This window comes from Eptesicus fuscus, chromosome 25 (assembly GCF_027574615.1).
Source record: "Eptesicus fuscus isolate TK198812 chromosome 25, DD_ASM_mEF_20220401, whole genome shotgun sequence".
NCBI lineage: Eukaryota > Metazoa > Chordata > Mammalia > Chiroptera > Vespertilionidae > Eptesicus > Eptesicus fuscus.
The window spans coordinates 11304015-11329226 of NC_072497.1; the positions used below are offsets into that span (position 1 = coordinate 11304015).

General features: G+C 52.7%; 1 protein-coding gene and 1 pseudogene across 2 annotated transcripts; both read right to left on the bottom strand.

Annotated features, from left to right (window-relative positions):
• Nucleotides 1-574: 574 nt before the first annotated feature.
• TARS3 (threonyl-tRNA synthetase 3) lies at nucleotides 575-19318 on the bottom strand. 2 transcript variants are annotated; one of them, XM_054713255.1, is made up of 19 exons: nucleotides 18935-19318; nucleotides 17723-17791; nucleotides 17313-17509; nucleotides 16487-16610; nucleotides 14726-14847; nucleotides 13816-13933; nucleotides 12842-12906; nucleotides 12552-12630; nucleotides 11383-11529; nucleotides 10658-10756; nucleotides 6552-6718; nucleotides 5616-5778; nucleotides 5021-5158; nucleotides 4222-4299; nucleotides 4036-4136; nucleotides 2909-3013; nucleotides 1973-2045; nucleotides 1249-1363; nucleotides 575-1092 (listed from the first exon to the last, which is right to left on the bottom strand). In XM_054713255.1, the coding sequence occupies exons 1-19, from the start codon at nucleotides 19220-19222 to the stop codon at nucleotides 944-946; spliced, it is 2397 nt and encodes a 798-aa protein (XP_054569230.1). In that variant the 5' UTR covers nucleotides 19223-19318; the 3' UTR covers nucleotides 575-943. The 2 variants fall into 2 exon arrangements, 1 of the variants encoding a protein (XP_054569230.1); XR_008555399.1 differs by lacking the exon at nucleotides 1973-2045 and having other exon boundaries at nucleotides 1008-1092.
• A 3802-nt stretch (nucleotides 19319-23120) lies between these two features.
• Nucleotides 23121-24836, bottom strand: LOC103303129 (D-3-phosphoglycerate dehydrogenase-like; annotated as a pseudogene).
• Nucleotides 24837-25212: the final 376 nt, after the last annotated feature.

The window sequence follows — 25212 nt, forward strand, 5'->3', positions numbered from 1 at the left end:
CCATTCCTAGGTGGCTGGATAGGTACGTTTAGACAAAAGCCGCCAAGTGCTAGGTACTGTGCGACAGTTTGGATGACATTCCATTGCCTTTCATACTCAAAAGGCCTAGTTTGCAGATGGAGAAACTGTGGCCCAAACTGTATGGGAAGCAACTGAGGCTCTCGGGTGGGCCAGGTGGCCCCGCGATCCTGGGGCTGGCCCAGCCTGTACCCAGCTGGCATCTCTCCGCAGCTGCTGTGGGTTCAAGACCCTTGTTACATCCAGACGTTCCTCTAAGACTGGGAGAGGCCAGACGTTAAGTGAGCAGGATTCCAGGCCCCAGGTACCGGGACAGGAGCCCTGGATGTCAGATGAGGGTCCAAAGCCTGGGTCCCTCCTTGGAGGCCAGCCTTGGGGTGGGGAGACAGCCTGCCAGGCATCCTGCGTGCTCAGGTGGCAAACAGTCGATTCCACAATATACTGAACCTGAGTCCTCTGTCAATAACCCAATGTTCGGTATTAGCTTCTCTTGTGGTTGTTGGTTAATTAAAACAAACGAGAACATACTGTTACTAGAAAATAAGATGTTCTGCCATTTTCTAAAGGGGTTGCAGACTTTTATTTAAAACCTATATTTTGAAAATCACAAATCTTAGCAATAACACCTCATAATCCTCATTTCCTGGTATTTCCCTTTTTTTCAATCAATAACATTTTCCCATATAAGTCTCTCAAGACATTTGGGAAATTAGAAATTTCTCCAAGCTTGTTCTCAGACACATTAGTGAATTGAACTTCGTACATATCGGCTACTCACTCATTGTCTCCTCTTCCACCGCCCCCAGCAGAGGAACCGTCAGTGGCCCAAAGTTCTCAGAAGTACTAACTTTAATTAAGGAAAATGCATTTTGGGGGGGGCGGGTGTCAAAACAAGGTTACACAGAAGGGACAGCAAGGAAGGACTTCAGAATTCTTCCTCGGCATTTAGCGTACGTGATTTCTTGAGAGTCTTCAATTTATCGATGGCAGAAGCGAGAGACATCTCTCCATGAATTCTGTTGTCCCTTGTTCGAATGTTGACAGCATTGTTTGCTTTTTCCTTTTCTCCAACCACTGTGGAAAAGAAAGGGAAATAACATTGTAAATCAACAATTTACAAAAGATTGAGCAAGCAGTCACATGACCTGTGTCTTGAGTTTTTCTTCAGTATGGAATTAAAGTGCAAAAAGAACCCAAGCATTTAGGAGAACAGATGCAACTTTAAATTACCGAAAATAAAATTATACTGAGCCAGCTGGGCGTTCCGGATTTTCTTATTTAGTGTACAGCTATGATCTAAATCGACGTCAGCCATGAATCCTTCTTCAAAAAATGTGCTGGAGACCTACAAGAATAGAAAATGCTCTATTATTGTGTCGGCCTGTGGACTGAAGGGTCCCAGGTTTGATTCTGGTCAAGGGCACATGCTCAGGTTTGTGGGCTCGACCTCCAGTAGGGGGCGTGCAGGAGGCAGCCTATCAGTGATTCTCATCATTGATGTTTCTCTCTCTCTCTCTCTCCCCCTTTCCCTTCCTCTCTGAAATCAATAAAAATATATTAACAACAAAAAGAAGTCTTTGTTGTCTTAAGCTGCTAAATTTTGGGGTAATTTGTGACACAGCAATAGGTAATATAAGTATTCTGTCCTAATAGAGCCACATGGAAAAGATTAACAAATGTGAGATGTTCTAAAACAGCAATTTCTCAAAAAAAACATTAAGAAATAAAATAGTACTGATACAGTAGATAGGCATGTTTCAGGGGTTACTCCCAATGGCTGAAAACATGGGTTGGCAAGTGAATGTGTTAGTTATGCAGTATTTTAAGGCATGAATACATTTCAAGTAAAAAAATCTTCACACACTAGATGCCAAGATTATTCTGTACTTTGTTGTGTACTTAGATTGGACAGAAGGTGACAAGTAGGTCTGTCGTTAAATGTGTCTAATTTTACCTGAAGTGCATACTTGTCACAAGTCGGCCCCACAGGGATGACCATCACCTGACGAGGAGACAGCCAGAAAGGCCTGAGAAATAGAAAATACGTGTATTTTCAGAATGACCATTTGTTACATGATTAAAAATAACCAAAGATTTTTTTATGAGCTTTCTCATTCAATAGTTTTTTAAAAAAATACTTGATTTCAGAGAGGAAGGGAGAGGGATTGAGAGAGAGAGAAATCAATGATGAGAGAGAATCATGGATCAGCTGCCTCCTGCACGCCCCACACTGGGGATCGAGCACGCAACCCCGGGCATGTATCCTTGACCAGAATGGAAACTGGGACCTTTCAGTCTGCGGGCCGACGCTGTATCCACTGAGCCACACCAGCCAGGGCTCATCATTGATGTTTCTCTCTCTCTCCCTCCCCGTCCTCTCTGAAATCAATTAAAAAAATATACATATATATTTTACACCCGCACTTGAGGGCATTTCCCTTCCCCACTTCACCCCTAAGCGGGGCTGGGCTTGGGGAGCAGTTCTCTTTGGTTTGTGCCAACGTGCTGTTCAGGGCCATTTGTGCTGCAGGGTTTCCTCCAAGGTCAGTGGTCACGAGGTAAATACCACGGGATGAAGGGGGGATGGCAGGAGGGGGTACCCCCCTGGGAGTATGGGCCTTGTGATTCCCAGATTCCAACTTTCAAAGGCTTGAAATGGTGAGAAGATGACTCTATAACGCTACTGAGTTCCCAAAAGGTAAATGAGACAGTTTCCTGTCACCCGGCCTTTCTTTTCTGGCTCGGCAGAGGTAACGGGAGTTTTTTACTTGCCTCGGGGACACTGGCTGATGATAAGGCAGGAGCCAGCCGTTTTCTTTCACGTTAGTTTTATCTTTCAGACGTGACTTCTAAGGAATAACAGACACGTTTCCTTTTCCACGTCACTTACCACTTCCCCCCGTAGTTTTCCGACAGGATGGCGATCATTCTCTCCACTGAGCCCAGAATGGCTCGGTGAATGATCACAGGGCTCTTCTTGTCATCCCCGTCCTTACTAGAAAAGGAAAATGACATATTTCAGGGTTTTATTTTTTTTAATATATTTTTTATTGATTTCAGAGAAGGAGAGAGAGAGAGAGAGAGAGAAACATCAATGATGAGAATCATTGATCGGCTGCCTCCTGCATGCTCCCTAGTGGGGATCGAGCCCCCAACCTGGGCATGTACTCTGACTGGGAATCTAACCACGACCTCCTGGTTCATAGGTAGATGCTCAACCACTGAGCCACACCGGCCGGGCCTGACTGATTTTTGATAAAAGTACAATGGCAAGTCAATGGAGAAAGGATGCTCTCTACAACCAATGATGCTAGAATAATTAGATGAGCAAAATCGTAAAAAAATAGACACCTAGATGTAACCAATGAACTCTGACCTACACTTTCACATCTTAGACAAAAATTGGACTCCAAATGGATTTTAGACCAAAGTGTAAAACTCAAATACTCGAAAACGTTTAAGATAAAACATAGGGGAAATCTTCATTGCCTGTGCTTAGGCAAAGAGTGTGCAGACATGATGCCAAAAACATGATCCATAAGAGAAAAACTCTATAATTTAGACATCAGTGAAATACAAAACTTAAAATGAAAGGGAAAGCGAAGACACTGTAAAAAGAAAAAAGAAGAAGAAGAAGCTACAGCCCAGCCAGCGTGGCTCAGTGGTTGAATATCCATCTTTGAACTAGGAGGTCACGGTTCAATTCCTGATCAGGGCACATGCCCGGGGTTACAGGCTTGATCCCCAGTAGGGGGTGTACAGGAGGCAACCAATCAATGATTCTCTCTTATCATGGATGTTTCTCTCCCTCTCCCTTCCTCTCCAAATTCAATAACAATATATTTCCTTTTTTTTTTTTTAAAAAAAAAAAGAAGCTACAGCTTAGGAGAAAATACTAGCAAATCCCATACACATCCAAGGGCTTACATCTAGACTATACAAAGAGCTCTCGACACGCAACAGTGCCACGTGACCAGGAGGTCAGCACTGCACCGTTCCCCACTTCCACTCACTCACCTGACGTACGTGAGATTGAACCTCCTCGGGAGCTGGAAGTCCAGCTGGATGGTCGCACACTGATGGGACCTGCCCAGGGCGTCCTTGATGCTGATATCAACCTGCAAAGGAAGTGAGGTCGGCTTAGACACGGTTCCTATTTCTCTTTTCCGCTGACCTCTCTGTTGAAGCATCAGGTCCGCTTACTTTAGGGCCATAAAATGCTCCATCTCCTGGGTTCAGCTTCCACGGTCTTCCAAATTCCGTCAGGCTCTTCTGTAGTTGCTGTGAAGAAAAAGGAAGATGAGAACGTGCCTGGCTGGTGTGACGTCGACCTATGAACCACGAGGTCGCTGGTTCGACTCCTGGTCGGGGCACATGCCTGGTTTTGGGCTTGATCCCCAGTAGGGGGCGTGCAGGAGGCAGCCAATCAGTGATTCTCTCTCATCATTGCTGTTTCTCTCTCTCCCTTCCTCTCCCTGAAATCAACAAAAATATATTTAAAAAAAAAATTTTTTTTAATTAAAAAAAAGAACGAAAAATACAGCCCTAGCTGGTTCAGCTCCATGGATAGAGCACTGGCCTGTGAACTGAAGGGTCCCAGGTTCGATTACAGTCAAGGGCACATGCCCGGTAGGGGGCGTGGAGGAGGCAACTGATCAATGATTCTCTCTCATCATTGATGTTTCTCTCTCTCCTCTCTCTCTCTCTCCCTTCCTCCCTGAAATCAATAAACATATATTTAAAACAAAAACAAACAATGACAGTGGTTATTAGTGATTGGCACTGGAGAGAGTAAACAAACCTTGGCATGAACTGTGAAGTGTGACACGCATGTACGGTGTTGCTGTCATCACGTGACGCGGAGAGCTGGGTAACTGCGCTCTACAGCTGGCGCATTTGTCCCAGAGCCGCCCATGTCCAACCCCCTGCGGGTGCCGCCCTCCGCACCGGGTGACTGCAGCCACGCGGGCGTTCCCCGAGCCAGCACTTCGTCCCCACCGACCTTCTCAGCCTCATCCCACAACTCGAGCTCGCCCAAGAAGTGTTCCGGCCGCGTTGACAGATTTAATTGAAAGGAGAAGCCGAACGTGGAGTAGACAGACTGCAAGAACTGCAGACACCCCCGGATTTCCTCTTCAATCTGAAATGAAGGCAAAGGAAATGTTTTATCAAAAAAAAATTTTTTTTAAAAAATATTTTTATTGATATCAGCCCTAACTGGTTTGGCTCAGTGGATAGAGCATCGGCCTGCAGACTGAAGGGCCCCGGGGTTCAATTCCAGTCAAAGGCACATGCCCGGGTGACAGGCTCGGTCCCTGTTAGGGGGCGTGCAGGAGGCTGCTGATCCATGATTCTCTCATCATTGATGTTTCTCTCTAGCTCTCTCTCTGAAGTAAAATATATATATATATTTAAAAGTGATTACTGATCTGTGACCCCGATTTGAGAATCACAGACTGTGAGGCTGAAGGAGACCTCAGGAGACCTCAGAGATGAGACTGAACTCTGTAGTTCACAGCGACTTCGAGGGACTGAGAGATGCTGTGAGATCAGGCCCCACGAGTGGGCGCTGCCCGGGCCCCGGCCTCACCGCTCACCTGCTCCATGGTGCAGAAGATGTGGGCGTCGTCCTGCTGGAAGCGCCGAACCCGGGTCAGGCCACTCAAGGTTCCCGACAGTTCGTTTCTATGAAGAACCCCAAAGTCGGCAAATCGAATGGGCATTTCCCTCCAAGACCGCGGGCGGTGGGCAAACATGAGGCTGGAAAAGAGGCGGCGACACACAGCTGTCACTCAGCGGGGAGATGGTGAAGCGATGAGCAAAATCGTAACAAGTTATGATGAAGCCTCCAGACGTGTCCCTTTTTATTCTGGTCCTTAGATCACGAGCTTTAAAGAAATTTCTTCTCCCGAGTTACTGCACCTTGGATTTGCATGGCTCCGGCGCCCTAAGAACCTGTCTACCACCTCTCCCAGAATGCATCTCTCCCAGAATGCAGCCTCCTGCTCCCATTCACCCAGGGAATTCCCACTCACTGTTTACAACTCATTTCAAAGGCCACTTTTTTTTTTTTTTTTAAAGAATAGGTTATTGCCTGGCTGGTGTGGCTCAGTGGTTGAGCATCAACCTATGAACCAGGAGGTCACAGTTTGATTCCCTGTCAGGGCACATGCCTGGGTTGCAGATCCCCAGTGTGGGGCGTGCAGGAGGCAGCCGATCCATGATTCTCTCTCATCACTGATGTTTATATCTCTTCTTCCCTCTCCCTTCCTCTCTGAAATCAATGAAAAAATATTTTTTAAAGAAAGACTAGTTTATTGATATTTAGAGAGTGGGGAAGGGAGAGGGAGAGAAACATCCATGTGAGAGGGAAATATCCATCGGCTGCCTCCTGCACGCCCCTTACTGGGGATCGAACCCGCAATCTGGGCATGTGCCCTAACTGGGAATCGAACCGGTGACCTCTCGGTGCACAGACGACGCCCAACCCCCTGAGCCACACCGGCCGGGCCTGCTTGACGGTTAACACTCACCAGTGCCCCGGGCAGTTCATGGGTTTGAGGGCAAACGTGTCCTTGTCCACATCAAAGGTGAACATGCTCTGGCTGTAGTGCTGCCAGTGGCCCGAGGCCTCCCAGAGCTTACTGCTGAGCACGTTGGGGGAGAGCACTTCCGTGTAGTCTCGGTGGTGATATTCCTCCTGCGAGGCAAGGCAGGGAGAGGTCAACGCCGCGCAGAGTCCTGCTGTGAGCGCCCGTGTGGACTCGGGATCACCTCGCGTTCACTTGCGAGGAACGTGCCCTCGGTGCTGAGTGTGGTCCCTTCGGGATCGTGAGGGGTGAATGCACACGCTCTATTTTTCACGTTAGGTATGTTTGTTTTACGGTATACAACAGCGTATGATGCTTTAATTCTTTGTGAATTAGCAGTTGGAATACTACACAGAGAGCGTTTATAAAAGCATAAACCTCCAAGGCCAATGAGAAAGGAGAGGAGGTGAAAGCAGGTCAGGATCTTTAGAATCAGGAAGGCAGGTCAGGGTCGCCTCCGCCGACCTGGGAGAGCTGAAACCAAACGGGAGGATCTGGAAGCACGCCTGCTTCTAGGACCCACGATTATTATTATTGTTATTACTAGAGGCCCGGTGCACGAAATTCGTGCACGGGGGTGTGTGTCCCTCAGCCCAGCCTGCACCCTCTCCAATCTGGGACCCTTTGGGGGATGTCCAACTGCTAGTTTAGGGGATAGGGCCTAAACCGGCAGTCAGACATTCCTCTCACAATCCTGGACTGCTGGCTCCTAATCACTCACCTGCCTGCCTACCTGGTTGACCCTAACTGCCCCCCCCAGCCTGGTCACCCCAAACTGGCCCCTCCCTGCCGGCCTGGTCACCCCTAACTGCCGCCCCCCTCGCCAGCCTGTTTACCCCTCACGGCCCCCCTGCTGGCCTGGTCGCCCCACGCAGACTGCTTGTTCAGTCGTTTGGTCATCCCTCACTAACACCCCTGCCAGCCTGGTCGTAGGCAGCCATCTTGTGAGGATGTGAGGGTTAATTTGCATATTACCTCTTTATTATATAGGATTATTATTGAAATTTTTTAAAGTTATTTTTACAGAGAGAGGAAGGGAGAGGGAGAGAGGGATAGAAACATCGATGAGAGGGAAACATCAATAGGCTGCCTCTTGCACGCCCCACACTGGGGATCGAGCCTGCAACCTGGGCACGTGCCCTGACCGGGAATTGAACCGCGACCTCCTGGTTCATAGGTTGGTGCTCAACCCCTGAGCCACGCCGGCCGGGCTGTAGGACTCACATGTCGAAGGCACCGGTGCTGTCCCCTCGAAAACAGCACTGCCATTCCGACACCCTTCGCCACGTCTGTGCTCTCTCTCTCGGGAAGCCTATAGAATATTTTCTCTCTCTCAAGCTCCAGAATCTCTCGGTAATGTGCCTCGGTGGCCAAGGACTGCATGCTTTCACACACAAACCCCGACACCAGACCTGCCTCTGCGGGGAGCGGACACCGTCCCTTGCCCACGTGGGGCCCCCGACGCTACGGAACCCACAGGCAGAGCACGACCGGCTCTCTGGGCAGGATGACGGCCCGATTCCTGGGGACACGGACACACAGCAGAGTGAGAAGGACCACGTCTGGGGTGCAGGGAGGAGCCTCAACGCTTCCATATCCCACAACGGCCCGCGGAGAGCCCCAGGGACCCAGCAAAGACAGGCCCACTACGAACCGGGCCCCTGGGGAGAAGATGGAGGTCACCCGCTGTCATGGGTGGAGCGGTATCCCTCCCCCGAGAAGCTAGGTGGGAGCGCAGAATGCGACCTGATTTGACAACAGTCTTTATATCAAGGTGGTCAAGTTCAGACGTCACTGGAGTGGGTCTTAATCCAATGGGACAGGCGTCCGCATAAAAAGAGGAGTTTTGGAGAGGAAGAGAGAGAGACAGAGAGAGAGAGGAGCATGTAGAGGAAGGTGACGCGAAGACACGCAGGGAGAGCGCCAGGGGAAGGCAGGAGACTGGTGTGAGGCACTGACCCGCCAGGGAAGACCAGCGTGATGGACACGCCACCCCTGGCTGGGGTAAGGCAGGGAGGACGGCTCCCCGCGGGTCTCAGAGGGAGCACGGCTCTGCCCATGCCTGGATTTCACGGTTCCGGCCTCCGGAAGAGGAAAAGGACACATTCCTGCTGTAGGCCACTCGTGTGTGTGTGTGTGTGTGTGTGTGTGTGTGTGTGTGTGTGTTGTTTAAATATATTTTTATTGATGTCAGAGAGGAAGGGAGAGGGAAAGAGAAAGAAACATCAAAGATGAGAGAGAATCGTGGATGGGTGGCCTCCTGCACGCCCCCTACTGAGGATCGAGCCCACAACCTGGGCATGTGCCCCGACCGGGAATCGAACCGTGACCTCCTGGTTCCTAGGTCGGCGCTCAACCACTGAGCCACGCCAGCCGGCCGATTTTGCAGCTTTCTGTGTGTGCTGCATGCCCAGGCCACTTCCTTCAGCATCCACCTTGGCTATGTCTGCCCCCCATGCCCATCCCAAGACGGGGCGCAGGCCTCCCCCCAGCACCCTTACCTTGGCATGAGAGGCCTGGGGCCGTGTGTCTAAAGGGCTGCGCACCCTGCACCGCACACAGTGAGGCCTGGGGCCGCCCCCCGCCAGCTCTGTGTCGCATCTACGAGAGACAAGAGACCCCGGTAAGGCCGCCCGGAGGCTCTGCCTCATCTCAGCGCACTCCTCCCGCGGCCTGGAGTTCGAGGTGCCAGGGGCCGGGATGCTTTTCCAGCAAAGACGGTGCATTGAGATCAGCAGTCATGACGGTCCTTGCCCGCCGCTGGCACCTCTGATCAGTCAGATTCCTCAAGCCTCGCCGCCCTGCCCTCTGATCGCCTCCTACGGCCTCACGGGAAAGGCGCAGCCCAGGTGAGCGAGCCCAGTGCGGGCAGCGTCCAGGGGCGCAGCGCCAGAAGAGGGACAAAACGAGACGAGTGACTCAGACAGAAGCACCAGCACACGCCACGTGCTCTGCCCCCAGCAAGTTCTTTTTTAAAAATATATTTATACCGATTTCAGAGAGGGGAAGGGTGAGGGAGAGGGAGAGAGAGAAACATCAATGATGAGAGAGAATCATGTTTGGGCTGCTTCCTGCACGCCCCCTATTGGGGATCGAGCTTGCTCCCCGGGCATGTGCCTGACCAGGAATCGAACCCTGACCTCCTGGTTCAGAGGTCGACACTCAACCACGGAGCCAGGCCGGCCGGGCTCTTCAGGAAGCTCTTGAAGAAAGTGCTTCGCCAAATGAGAGGGATAAGCGAGGAGGAGGAAGACGCGACATCGGGAGAGAAGAGCATGAGCACAGGATGCGAAGAGGGCAGTCGCCAGGATGACGACAGGAAGAAGCCTGAAGACATCGCTCTGGAGCGAGAAGACCCGATGGACAGACAACAGAATCACCGAGGGACCCCCAGATCGTCAGAGTGTGCCGCAGGGGCTTTGGGGGGTCCTGACGGATGGCAGAGGGCGAACTCGTGGACCTGGTCGCTGGTTCACGGTGACAAAGACAAAGAGCGCAGGAAAGGGACGTCACCCCGCAGTCCGCGTGGTCACCTGCAGCAGCAGCCACCGCACACGGTCCGTCCCGTGACGGACGCTAGCCCATGCGTGTGTCCTACCACTGAGCACCTTACAGAGCTCTTTCCCTCTTTGCTCTGGAGCTGCCCGATCTCACCAGACGCCGAAGGGGCCCCGGGACCCCGGCCTGGGCCACAGTGAGAAGCAGTCTCCCCAGCTGAGCATCCTGTGCCAGCACGACCCCCCCCCCCCCGCCCCTCCCAGGAGGAGCCCCTCACTGCGCCGGACGCTCACCTCTGCGTGGCACGTGCTCTAGAAGCTTATGGCACCGCAGAGGCATCTGATACAGTAAAACCCGAGGATGCACTTCATTTAGGAAAATGCAAATCACCTCGACGTTTTTATTAGAAGGCACCATCCGGTACCGGGCTCCAAATTCTTACTGTGACTAACACACAGTCCATGGGCGTGCCTGGCCATGCGACCAGGAGAGGGGAGAGTGAAAGGCGAGACGGAGCCGAACGAGGGAGGGAGCGCTTAGGGTCCACTTACCCGGATGAAGTCCACCAGCGTGTTGTAAATGCAGGCTCCCCGGGGCAGGAAGAAACAGCTTCCGGGACTCAGGTCGTGGAAAAAGAAAAGCTCCTGATCCTGAAATGAAACCGTAACGGGACGTCAAGTTCCACTGCGGGTGCTTCATGTTTGCTGTACACGTGACATGCTAGACATAACATGTGCACGGTCCCCATGCCCATCCCCAACCACTGTATCCAGAGTCCCTCAGGACTTCCACCCAACTGTCCCCAACGGCACATGGGAAACGACGCTTTGTATGGGTCGTCTCACTACGCTCTGAGCGGTAGCTTTTGCTTCGCCTTCTATTTCCTGCTACTTTCTCACTTGGCATCTTGGAGGATGGATGCCATGAGGAGAAAACACTGCAAAAAGACCAGAAATATTCCCTGCTGGCCCGGCCCGTGTGGCTCAGTGGTTGAGCATCGACCCATGAACTGGGTTCGATTCCCGGTCAGGGCACATGCCCGGGTTGCGGGCTCGATCCCCAGTAGGGGGCGTGCAGGAGGCAGCCGGTCCATGATTCTCTCTCCTCATTGATGTTTCTCTATCTCTCTTTCTGAAATCAATAAAATATATATTTTAAAAGATGTTTAAGCACATAGGAGGAGAAATGTTATTTTTGGAACACTTTAGTTTTGGGACAGAATGGCGAGCCGACAAAGGCCCGCTCCATCTCAGGGGGGATGAGACGCTAGGCCCACCTTCCCGATTTTCCTGTGGTCTCGGCTCCTGGCCTCCTCCTGGGCCTTCTCCCAGGCTCTCATCATCTTGCTCTCGGGGAAGGACACGCCATAGATCCGCTGCAGCGCTTCCATGGCGGGGCTGCCCTCCCAGTGGGTGGAGGAGTTCTAAGCATCCAACAGCGTTTCGGTGAGCGTAGCTAACATTCGGTTATAAATAAAGTCTGTCTGGCATATGCACAGCTTTCCAATAGAGCATCAACACAGCTTACACGACAGTGACTTTCTACAGCGCTGGAAAGACGCTTTAGTTGGTTCTAACTAAACCTTCCCCGTCCAAATCCATCAGCAAATTACGTAAAGAGCCCAGCCGGGGTGGCTCAGTGGTTAAGCATCAACCTATGAACCAGGAGGTCACGGTTCGATTCCTGGTCATGGCACATGCCCGGGTTGTGGGCTTGGTCCCCTGTGTGGGGCGTGCAAGAGGCAGGCGATGGATGATTTTCTATCATCATTGATGTTTCTATCTCCTCTTCCTCTCCCTTTCTGTCTAAAAACCAATTAAAAAAAAAAAAAAGAAGACATATAGCCCTAGTTGGTTTGGCTCAGTGGATAGAGCATTGGCCTGTGGACTGAAGAGTCCCGGGTTCTATTCCAGTCAGGGCACATGCCGGGGTTGTGGGCTCGATCCCCAGTGTGGGGCATGCAAGAGGCAGCTGATCCATGATTCTCTCTCATCACTGATGTTTCTATCCCTCTCTCCCTCTCCCTTCCTCTCTGAAATCAATAAAAAAAAATAAATGTAAAAATTTAAAAAGACATAAAAAAAACCCAGTATGTACCACAATATCATAACCAGTTAACTGCCACGATGTCTTGAATTTAATTAAAAAAGGTCCGCCGCTTGCATCTATAGAAGCTTGTGGCGTACAAACGGTAAGACATCCTATGGACAAGAAAAATGCACTGTAACGCAGTAAGGTTAAATGAAAATTAAAAGCTACACATAATGTCCTAATCATCAAAATTCTAAAAAAAAAATTACACTGTTTTTCAGAAGCCCAGGTAGACATCAAATAGTGAAGGGTTTTTAAAAATAGCACGATGTTCAGATTATCGAACATGTGACTGAAATTCCTAGTTATTTAGTGTACCTTCAGTCTGCTCTCCTAAGAGCAATAAACCCTTACCTTGAAAATTCTTATGGCTTTAATTTTCCCGGTGTGTCTCACGTGGGGGCCTTTACACAGGTCGACGAGTGGGCCACACCTGTGACGAGGTATTTAGGACAAGGCCAGGGCCATCCCGACAGACAAGGGAAAAGCAGGGACTTCCCTTTGGTGACAACATTCCCTCACCGAAGGGACACGCCCACCTGCAAATTTACAGGTAGACCCCCACCCACCCCCGGCAAACTGCTCCCCCTGCTGATGCCGTCACGAGAACCTCTGTGCAGCCTTAAACCTCACGTGCACATTACCTGTAAACCGTGGTGGTTGGAGTGTTAACCTTCTCGTTCAAAATGCGGCACTTGAACTTATTGTACTACAAAGGAAAGCAAGTTTATGTGTTATGACATAAAATGCTTACGTGGGAAAATGTTCACTTTTTTGCAACCAACACTGAATAGATGTTTGCTATGTTCTAGGTGCTGAGATCCGGGGCGTGGCTCCGAGGTTAGAGCATCAGCCTGCACAGCGGGTGGTCGCAGGTTCTATTCCTGGTCAAGGGCACGTCCCTGGGCTGCAGGTTCCATCCCCGCCCCTGGTCGGGGTGCATGTGGGAGGCAATCAACTGATGTGTCTCTCTCCCACCGATGTTTCTCTCTCTCTCTTTGTCCTCATCTCCCCTCCCTTCCACTCGCTCTAAAAATCAATGGAAAAAGTATCCTCGGGTGAGGATTAACAACAAAAAGTTGTCTAGGTTAATTACTTTTTTAAAAATTATTTTTATTGATTTTAGAGAGGAAGGGAGAGGGAGAGAGAGAGATAGAAACATCAGTGATGAGAGAGAATCATGGATCAGTTGCCTCCTGCACGCCCCCTACTAAGGATCGAGCCCACAACCCAGGCATGTGCCCTTGGCCGGAATTGAACCCGGGACCCTTCAGTCCATAGGCCGACGCTCTATCCACAGAGCCAAACTGGCTAGGGCTATGTTAATTACATTTAATCTTCCTATACCCAGGTTTTCTTTTTCTAAACAGCTTCTTAAAATTATCTGGCCCTAGTTGGTTTGACTCAGTGGCTAGTGCATCAGCCTGCAGACTGAAGGGTCCCGAGTTTGATTCCAGTCAGGGCACATGTCCCATTGCAGGCTCGATCCCCAGTAGGGGGCGTGCAGGAGGCAGCCGATGAATAATTCTCTCTCATCATGGATGTTTCTTTCTCTCTCTTCCTCTCTGAAACCAATAAAAAAAATATATATATATATTTTTTAAAAAAAATAAATTACCTTAAACATCTCCAGAAGGACGTCCTTGCTGACTTCCAATCTTTCAAAAGGCTGCTTTTCTCTTATAATCGTCTTACAGATGCTCTCCAGCGCCGGCAGCTCTGTGCTGGACACGGCTCTGCAGGGGGAGCAGGCGAGAATCAACACACGGTCCCGTCACCACCCGGGCCTGGTGTGGACTCGGTCCTGTGGCCTCTGTCACTCACCACCACGCTCTCTCGGCGGAGGAACTTGGTGGGTTTTTTTTTAAATTTATATTTTTATTGATTTCAGAGAGGAAGGGAGAGGGGGACAGAGAGAGAGAGAGAGAGAGAGAGAGAGATCAATGATGAGAGAGAATCACGGATCGCCTGCCTTCTGCACATTCCCTAACTGGGGATCGAGCCCACAACCTGGGCCTGTGCCCTTGACTGGGAATCAAACTGTGACCTCCTGGTTCATAGGTCCACGCTCTACCACGGGAGCCACGCTGGTCAGTCGGAACTTGGTGTTTTGATGCACCAGGACTTCAGAAAATCAGACATTCGACCAAAGGCAGATAATCATTTTCCCAGATAGGGAGACGGCCATCGATGGATGGATTGATCTGCCTTCAGTCTCTTCAACGAGGTCTGCAATTTGAAAGCCCCGTTGGGCCTGAACGGCGTGGCTCAGTGGCTGAGCGTCAAATTATGAACCAGGAGGTCACGGTTTGATTCCGGGTTAGGGCACATGCCTGGGTTTCGGGCTCCATCCCCGGTGTGGGGATTGCAGGAGGCAGCCGATCCACAATTCTCTCTCACCATGGATGTTTCTATCTCTCCCTCTCCCTTCCTCCCTGAGGTCAATAAAAATGTATCTTTAAAAAACGTAACCATGATAAAACAACGAGCCCAAAGCACGGGCACTCGGAGTGGACATCGGTGGTCACCTGTCTCCGATGAACATGTCGTAATAAAAGCCGCTCTCGATGGGTGGGCCGTAGCACAGGTGGCCTCCGTAGTACAGCTCCATGGCCTCGCCCAGGATGTGGGCGCTGGAGTGCCAGTACACCTGCGGGCACAGGACACAGACGCACGCTGCTGGCGATCACATCACATCACGCAAAGGCACAACGGGCGTGAACACATGGGTCGGTGTTAACTCCAGGCCACGGGGCAACATCGACTTGAAAACAAAGCCAATGATATCGTCAACCAGAAAGCTGTGTCCTTTTGTAAAATGCCCCTTGTTGCTGGTGTGCACATTTACCAACTTTACAAGAACACTTTTACTCCATCATTTCCTCCGTGAACTTACCCAGAGAGCAGGAAGTATTTCTCTCCTGTGGTACGTTATGCGCTACATTGTAAATAGGATCATCCTATATGATAAAGGGCTAATATGCAAATCGACCAAACGGCAGAACGACCGGTCGCTATGATGCGCACTGACCACCAGGGGGCAGACGCTCAACGCAGGAGCTGCCCTGATGGTCAGTGTGCTCCTACAGGGGGAGCGCCGCTCAGCCAGAAGCTGGGCTCACGGCTGGCGAGCTCAGCGGCAGTGGCGGGAGCCTCTCCCACCTCTGCTGCAGGCGGGCAGTAAGGAGTGAGGGGTCCCGGACTGTGAGGGCCCTGCACTGCAAGAGGGATGTCTGACTGTTGGCTTAGGCTGGGGGGATTGGGCCTAAGCCAGCAGGTGGACATCCCCTGAGGGGTCCCGGACTGCGAGAGGGCATAGGCCAGGCTGAGGGACCACGCCACCCCCCTCCCCTGCCCCCCGCCCCCAGTGCATGAATCTCATGCACCGGGCCTCTAGTCTTTTAAAATAAAAGCTGGTTTTGCACAGTGGATAGAGCATCAGCCCACGGACTGCAGGGTCCCAGGTTTGATTCCGGTCAAGGCCACATACCTTGATTGCAGGCTTAATCCCCAACCCTGGTTGGGTGCATGTGTAGGAGGCAACCAATCAATGTGTCTCTCACATCGATGTTTCTCTCTCTCTGTCTCTCCCCCTCCCTTCTCTCTAAAAATCAATAGAAAAATATCCTCAGGTGAGGATTAACCAGAAAAATAAATAAAGTAAGTTAAATTAAAGAGTAAGAGTTTTCTTTATAAAGCACCTTTGAATTTTGCAGAAAATGTTTTCACAAAGTCATTAATTTATCATTTTGTAGACTTGAGTTTTCTAGATTTGTTTTGCTATAGGGTTTCTTTCTCACGGATATGCAATCAATATTCATAAACTGGTTGATGTTCACAGTCTTGTTAATATGTTCATAATAATAGGAAAATAAAACTCGGGGGAAAAATAAATCTTTGATGGTAAATTACACTAAAAGAAGCATCAGGCCTGGCAGGCGTGGCTCGGTGGTTGAGTGCTGACATGAACCAGGAGGTCACGGTTCGATTCCTGGTCAGGGCACATGCCTGGGTTGCGGGATCAATCCCCAGTAAGGAGTGTGCAGGAGGCAGCCGATCCATGATTCTCTCTCCTCGTTAATGTTTCTATCTGTATCTCCCTCGTCCTTGCTCTCTGAGATCAGTGAAAAAATACTTTTAAAAAGTTATTGAATACTTATTAAATCGCGATTGACACCTTTTAAACCTTAGAGCACCACAACAACACTCCTCGTGCCTGACTTTGACAGGTTGTTTTAGACGCGTTGTGTACAAACCCCACTCTGGCTGTTGGCTATTGACATACTCACAGCTTGTGCCTCCTCGTTGTCAAACGTAAGCAGCTCCAGCGTGGAGTCCCCTTCCAGCGGGCGGTCCAGGTCCCACAATTCACCATTGACCTTGGCTATGACGGTGCTTTCGGCCAGTTCTCGACTGGTGAGGAAAAAAATCACCGGGCAGTGAACCTTGTCACAGGCTATCATGATTTGTTAAAGCACAAGAATAAAATCACTCCCAGGGTTTTTTGTTTGTTCGTTTATGTTATTTTTTTTGGTGTTTTTAAAAAAATCCTCATCCAAGGATGTTTTCCCATTGAATTTTAGAAAGAGTGGAAGGGAGGGAGAGAGACACATCGATGGGAGAGAGACACATCAATTGGGTGCCTCCTGCACGTGCCCCAACCAGGGCTGGGGATCGAGCCTGCAACCGAGGTATGTACACTTGACCGGGAATCGAACCTGGGACCCTTCAGTCCAAGGGCCGATGCTCTACCACTAGCCACACCGGGCAGGGCAAGAACAACACCTTTTCAACAAGCTCTGGGCCAACACTTACTACTGAACATCGCCCGGCCCGGGTGGCTCAGCCAGTGGTTGAGCGTCGACCTATGAACCAGGGTCAGGGTTTGATTCCCGGGTTGTGGGCTGGATCCCCAGTGCGGGGCATGCGGGAGGCAGCCGATCGATGATTCTCTCTCATCGATGTTTCTCTCTCTCTCTCTCTCTCTCTCTCTCTCTCTCTCCCTCTCCCTTCTTCTCTCTGAAATCAATGAAAACATATTTTAAAAAGGCCCAGAATAGCCTAAAGAAAACCCCACAAAAAACCACCTGAAATCTTCTCCAATCTATGGTTTACCTAATGTCAGCAGCCACTTGGTACGGTGTGGTTTTCCACGCTTCCCCTTCCACCGTCCTCCCGTCAGCCACTCTTACGGTGATGGCATCGCCGGCATGCCCCTGGCTTCCACCGGGGCCACGTGACAGCTGATGCTCTCTCTTCAATATCTCAAAAAGCGTCAATCTTTCCTTTATGAAGTCTGGTTGATTTTTCACCTGAAAATCATTGGAATGCACTAAGGTTAGCATACGCACCCCACTTTTTTCTTTCAATTTTTTTTCTTTTCAATTTCAGAAAGAGGAAGGGAGAGGGAGAGAGAGAAACTTCAGTGAGGAGAGAGCGTCGTGCATCGGCTGCCTCCTGGGCGCCCCGGGGGCGTATTTTGATTGCAGGCAGCATTTTATACTATTTCCAGAGCAACGACTTACCTCGCTGTCAGGCCCCTGTTCCTCCTTCCCATTCTGAACGTCCTTTTCTTGGTTTTGACTAGAAGGAGGCTGGGAGAGAAAGGTAAACGGTAAACAGATCATGCCCATGACAAGAAAGAGCAAATGGACTCTCAGCCCATTACATCTGAGACCCGAGGGAGGAGGGGACATGCCAGCAGGCAGAAAGTGCCCCCTGTTTGGGGGCTCTTAGCTGGGCTGCTGTAAGCACCCCCTACAGCCCTCAATGGGCACGGTGTTTTCTGAGGTTTGGTCCTTCCCTCTGGGAATTCTATATTCTTGCTAAGAACAGGTTTTATGTATATATATATATATATATATACATCTTTTTATAAATATACATATATATTTATTGATTTCAGAGAGGAAGGGAAAGGGAGATAGAAACATCAATGATGAGAGAGAGTCATGGATCGGCTGCCTCCTGCACACCCTCTACTGGGGATCCAGCCCACAACCCGGGCATGTGCTCTGGGAATCGAACTCTGACCTCCTGGTTCATGGGTCCATGTTCAACCACTGAGCCACCAGGGCTATTTTTATATACTTATTGTATTTTAAATCTAAATGCATTTAATTATTTTAAAGCCCCCCCTCCCCCGCTAAACTTTAAACAAGTAATATCACTGGAAAATGGTTGTGTGGCTGCCACCAGAGACTCTCAGCCCATGATTTCACGAAGATGGGGATAGGGCACCCTGGTTTTCAAGAACTGTGCCTCCCCACTCCCGGGCCTGAGAAAGCCTTCAAAATGTAGGAGATGTATTACGTTACAGGAAAATAACTAGTTTTTCAATGAAGTAAAATAGTGAAATCCTGCACTAAATAATGATGTTCAATACACAGACCTCAAGACAACAAAACCACAACGTGCCCAAGCGAAGACTAGAGCTTTCAACACGCCAGCATTTTGGGGGGGGGGGATCCCCAAGCAAAGGAAATGGCTCTTCCTGCTCCGACAGAATCACGGGCGGCAGCGATGGAAGCGGGGAGCTGAGCGTGCACCCCCAGGTCAGCCCGGCGGCTGCGGGGAAGGCAGGGGTCCCGGGGTAACGGGAGGGCAGGGCACGCCCTGCAGGGACCAGGAAGGACCGCGCCCGCACAGCCCTCAGGGCGCCGCCGGCACCCGCACCTGTCCTTCCCGGGGAGAGACACGCTCAGGGTGCCCCGCGGGGAGTCCCGCCGCCCCAATACCTGCGCGCCCGCAGCCGCGCGCCCGGCCTCCTCCTGCGCCGCCTGGTGGCTCCGCTCCTCGGCGAGGCACAGCCGCAGGCCGGACAGGCGGCGCCGCAGGTCGCGGTTCTCCGCCCGCAGCTGCGCCACCTCCCGCGTGAGGCAGGGCCCCTCGACCGGGCCGCGGTCGGGCGCGTTCAGCTGCGCGTCCCGCAGGCGCTGGACCTCGGCCCACAGCCAGCGAATGTCCTCCTCCTGCCGCTGCAGGCGCGAAGCCACCGCCTCGGCCGCCAGGGCCTCGGCCGCCATGGCGCCCGCCTCCCTCAGCGAGGGCGCCGCGCGGGGTGGCAGGTGGTGGGGACAGGGAGGACGAAGGGGCAGCGGGGACCGGACACACCGTGAGGGGCAGGGCGACGGGGAGGGCGACGGGGAGGGCCGGGGCCATGGGAACTGGGGAGGCGGGGCTGCGGTTACGTACAGCGCAGGGGCGTGGCCATGGGAACCTGGAAGGCGGAGCCACGTGGAGAGGCGTGGCTGCGGTACGTACAGCGCAGGGGCGGGGCTATACCGGGTGAGGCGGGGTTTCAGTTACGTACAGCGCAAGGGCGGGACTATAGAAACCGGGAAGGCGGGGCTGCCGTTACGCACAGCGTAAGGGCGGGGCTATGGGAACCGGAAAGGCGGGGCTGCCGTTACGCACAGCGTAGGGGCGGGGCTATGGGAACCGGAAAGGCGGGGCTGCCTTACGTACAGCGCAGAGGCGGAGCGACAGAAACTAGAGAGGCGGGGTTACCGTTACGTACGGCGGAGGGGCGGGCATATGGGAACTAGGGGGCGGGGCTATCGTCAGAGGCGGGGCTGTGGCTACGTACAGCGCAGGGGCGGGGCTATGGGAACTGGGGAGGCGGGGCGACGGGGAGAGGCGGGGCTGCGGTTACGTAGGCCGCAGGGGCGGGGCCGAGGCTGGGCTCACTGAGGGAGCTGGGGCCGCCGGGTGCGATCCCCCGCGGTGGCCTGGGCCTGGAGGGTGGTGCGGGGCCTGAGTGAGCTCAAGGTGCTTTCAGGGCTCTTCGCTTGTCGCCAGGCGTCGGTTGAAACGCAAATGGTCCAAAATCTTGGAAAAGTTGACCTCGCCCTCCCGGGAACGGCTCCGGTCTCCACCCCCCCCCCCCCCCCCGCCCCGAGTTCTGGCTTCCATTATTCTCTCACCTCGTTTCAAGGCTCGTCATTAGACAAAGATCTTAGGTGCACGTATGCATTACCTACGGGCACAGACAATAGGGTGGCGAGGGCCTGGGTTGGGGTGGGAACCGGGTGGAGGGGAGCTATGGGGGACAAAAAGAGGGACATCTGTGATAATTTCAACAATATAGATTTAAAAAAAAAAAGTGGCCACTGAGAACCAGCCTTCTTTGGCCTTCATGCCAGGCTGACCCAGATACGTACCCTTGACCGGGAATTGAACCCACAACCTTTGGGTCCTACCCCATCTCATCAACGTCATAACGAAACGACGCTGGGTGAAATGGTGTAATTCGGGGACCTGCTGTACATGCGGTTGGACGTTGCTGTGAACTTAAAACTGCTCCAAAAAAGTCTATTAAAAAAAAAGAAGAAAAAAACAAAACCGTGGCCTGTAAAACTGCAAAAGGACCACAAGATGGCAGCATTTCCCTCAGAATTTTCGACTCGGCGTCCAATTAACTTGGTGGCCGGCGGGGAGGAAAGCGGCTGATTCTGGGACCGCCCGCCCAGCCCTCAGGAGGCTCCGAGTGCTGCCCCATGTAATGTGCACGGCCCCAGCCCAGCCCTGGGCGCGTGCTTCACCAGTAAATGGGTATTTTAAAGGTAAGTTTATGCCCTGGCCGGTTTGAGTGCATAGAGCGTGGGCCCACGGACTGAAGGGTCTCGGGTTCGATTCTGGTCAAGGGCAAATGCCTGGGGTTGTGGGCTCCATCCCCAGTGTGGGGCTTGCAGGAGGCAGCCGATCCATGATTCTCTCTCATCATTGATGCTTCTCTCTCTCTCTCCCTCTCCTTTTCTCCGTCTAAAATCCCATTTTAAAAACATAAAAAAAAAAAAAAAAGGATCTACAGCTAAAGGGCAGAGCCAGTACCCAGACCCAGGCCACATGCTCCTTCAGCCCACAGATCCAGTGCCATCTCCCCGATTCGATCCTGAGACATGTCGCCGGGTTCCCCACAAGACGGGGGGTGGGGGGGGGGGTGGGGAGGGGAGGAATGGGGGGCTGGCCCTCAGGTAGAAAACAAAGCAATCGGTGGAAACGCCCAACAGACACATTTCTGCCAGTTTATTGATCATGGATGCATTTCCATGCATAAAAGGGGTTCATTTGTGTTTTGTAAAAAAACAAACAAAAAAAACGTGGGACGAAAGTGTTCTATTTCCGGCACCCAGGCCTGTCCACATCACCCATAAACGCGGAACACGGGCCCTGCTGGCGGCTTCCGTCTGGCTCTGAGCCATGAAATCTCGACATCCAGGTTCACTCGTTTGCAGGAAGAGACTCCGGGGTGTCACACTCGCATCTATAAAAAGTACTAACAGCCACCGTCGCCACGGCAACGCACGGCCCGCGCCAGGGGCCCCCACCGGCGGAACCTGACCTCCACGGGGTGGATTCCCAATCTCCGTGAACACGTGGACCCTCTTTCCGCCGATCAGAAGTAAGAGCTCAGCCCTGGCCGGGTGGCCCAGTGGATAGAGCGTCGGCCTGCGGACCAAAGGGTCCCGGGTTCGATTCCGGTCGAGGGCATGTACCTCGGTTATAGGCTCCTCCCTGGCCAGGAGCCTGGTCGGGGCTCGTGCAGGAGGCAGCCAATCAATAATTCTCTCTCATCATTGTTGTTTCTCTCTCTCTCTCTGCCTCTCCCTTCCGCTCTGAAATCAATAAAAATATATTAAAAAAGAATAATTGACAAATAAAAATAAGCAAGAAAACCCTCCTCTAACATGCAGCCACCCCTGTCTGCTGTCATTTGCAGCCGCGAATCCCAAAGCACAGACATCCAAAGGGGACAAATGAATGGGGGATTGTGCCCCAGCATCAAAGCATAAAGGGCCTCTTGTGGCAGGCGGCTTCCTGATCAGCTGACTCTGCAGGACACTGGGAGCCCGGCCGCTCCCAGAACCTGCACCAACCAACCCCCCTCCCCCTTTGCCTGCAATGGGCTCAGCAGGGACCCTGACCAATCAAACGTGCAGGCACCCTACAAGCAAGCCCGCCCAGGCAAGTGCCCGTCCCGCCCTGGTTGGTGATTCTGGCCCAACGCCAGCTTGCCCAGAAGGTAGCAAACGTTGTGCAGCAAACCATGGGCCCTTCTGCAAATTCAGCCTGGATTTATCTGTCTTTCCTTTAAATCTCGGAGCGCCGGTTCCTTGCAAAGCAGATGTTGCAGGCATATTGAGATGAAGTATGGGATTTGGCAGGGGAGGGAGGGAGGGGAGAGAAGCTCATTTTTTTTTTTGCACTTGATCTTAGCCAAAAAGCCGAGAAGCAGTGGGAGCTAATGAAATTGTGGTAAATGCATACAACAACGTTGGCCGTTTCCAATATCGGAAAGCATAGAATTCAGAGGCCTTTTATCCCACACATGTTGTTACATAACCACCACCACCATCTAGTTTCAGAATCATTTCTTGTGGGAAAGTTGTGTGGAGGTTTAGGAAGTAAATAAAGAGGATTATTTGGTTACTGGTGTGGGATCGGGCCTAAACCGGCAGTCCGACATCCTTCCCGAAATCTGGGACCGCTGGCTCCTAACTGCTCACCTGCCTGATCGTCCCTAACTGCCTCTGCCTGCCTGCCTGATTGCCCCCAACTGCCCTCCCCTGCTGGCCTGGTCTCATCCCTAACTGCCCTCCCCTGCTGGCCTGATCTTGCCCCCAAAATGTCCTCCCCTGCTGACCTGATCTCACCCCCAATGGCTCTCCCCTGCCGGCCTGATCTTGCCCCCAACTACCCTCCTCTGCTGGCCAATTTGGTTCTGATTGGTCGGTTTCTATGCCAGTCAGCATCAAAAGCTCCGCCTCCTTGGCAGCCACTGGCTCCTCACAGTTGACCCAGATTTAGTTCTGATTGGTCAGTTTCTATGCCAGTCAGCATCAAAAGCTCCTTCTCCTAGGCAGCCATCGGCTCCTCACAGTTGACCCAGATTTTTTTTTTTTTTTTGGGGGGGGCTGTTTATTAAGTGGTTATTACAGGGGTCAGACCACATAAGTGGTGTCAGCCCCGGGAATGCGACCTGTCAATGTTGATCACAAAGCCCCCAAGGCTGGTCCTGGTGAGCCCCAAGGTCAGAAATGAAACTGAAAGGCCTGGGTCACATGCTGCTTCCAGGCGTCCAGGCTGGGCAGCAGGGAGGAGACGCCCATGGCGTGCCAGGTCTCTCCATTGGACACCACCGAGGTCTGGTAGGACAGCAGCTGCGCGCCTGCCTCCGCCAGGAGCCCAATCGTGGTAGGCAGCATGGCAGGGTTGGAGGGCTGAGCCCGGAACAGGAGCAGGGCCAGACCCCTGCGGAGAGGCACTTCTGGTCTGAAGGCAGCTCCGTTGAGTGCCTGCAGCCCAGGTGAGGTGCCCTGGACAAAGCCCACAGCCTGGTAGGGGGCACCTGCCAGGGCCACGCTCAGGAGGCCTTCCCCGCATCCTTGCTCTCCTGGCACAGCCGGGTTATGGGAGGTGGTTACATTGAGGCCGGCCTCCTTCACCAGCAGCTTGGCGTTCACCAAGTTCACATCCGCATCCGCATGATTAGAAGCGTCTTTGAGGAGGCCGACCATGACTGCGGGGCTCAGGCAGTTCCCGGCATTCCTCAGGGATAAGCCCTGCGTTACCTCCTGGATGGTCCCTTTGGGGGACCCTGCCCAGGCTCGCATCAGAGTCCCCAGAGCTTCTGCCAGACCGATCCAAGGTTTGGTGTGCGGAGAGAAGGCGCTGGTAAGGGCCCGGGCGTTCACGACCCCCGCGAGGGCTCTCCCCTTCACCCTGTCCGCGAACTGGACAGCGATCTCCTCCCCGCAGCGGCTCTGGGCCTCCTGGGTGCTGGCGCCCAGGTGGGGGCAGCTGATGACATTCCTGTGGTCCACCAAGGCGTGGTCCCGAGGCGGCTCCTCCGTGAACACGTCCAGCGCTGTGCCCGCGCACTGCCCCGACTGCAGGGCCCGGAGCAGGGCGCCCTCGTCCACGATCCCTCAGCGGGTGCAGGTCACCACGCACACGCCCTTCTGGCACAGGGCGAAGGTGCTGTCGTTCAGCAGGCCTGTCGTGGAGGGCAGGAGAGGGGTGTGCACAGTGATGAAGTCACAGAGGGGCCAGGTCTCCTCCGGGGCAGCTGCTGAACGCCGAAGGAGGCCGAGACCTCTGGTGAGATGATGGGGTATTACCCCACAGTCTTCATCCCGAAGGACTGCATCCGGACGGCCACCTCTCTCCCGATCCTCCCCAGGCCAAGAATTCCCAGGGTCTTTCCCTTCAACTCGGTTCCCGTGAACTTCTTTCCGTCCCATTTGCCATCCGTCATCGAAGCCGTCGCCTGGGGAATCTGCCTGGCCAGACGCATGGCCCTCCCACAGGTGAGCTCCGGGCACTAAGCCTGTTCCCATCGGGCGTGTTCATGACCAGGATGCCCTTCCTCTCGGCGGCCTCCAGATTCACGTTGTCCACGCCGGTGCCGGCCCTGCCCACCACGGGGAGCTTCTCTGCGGCATTGATGACATCCGCGGTCACCGTGGTGGCCGAGCGGACGATAAGGCCTTCGCAGTCCTGCAGCTCGGCTATCAGCTCCTCTTTGCTCAGGTTCTGCTTCTCCACCACCTGCAGCCCTCCATCTTGCAGGATCTTCCGGCAGCAGGGGTCCAGGCTGTCACTGATGAGCACTTTCTGTAGATTTGCGAAGGCCATTGCTGGAGCCGGCCTGGGGATCCACTGCTCTCCCTGGACAGAAACACCTCTAAGCCCCCAGATTTGGTTCTGATTGGTCAGTTTCGATGCCAGTCAGTGTCAAAAGCTCCGCCTCCTAGGCAGCCATTGGTTCCTCACACTTCACCCAGGTTTGGTTCTGATTGGTCAGTTTCTATGCCAGTCAGTGTCTCTGGGCCTATCAACGGGGCCTGATCAAGAAAGGCGGGGCTGATGAGCAGCCCCGGTAGCGTCCTGGAGAGGAATGGAGGCTCAGGCTGCTGGCCAGACTGGGAGAGAGAGAGAGAGGCAAGTGCTGGTCAAAAGCTGCCCCAGGGGATCAGTCTCTGCTTCTCTCTTCAGGCCTCTCTCTGGCCCT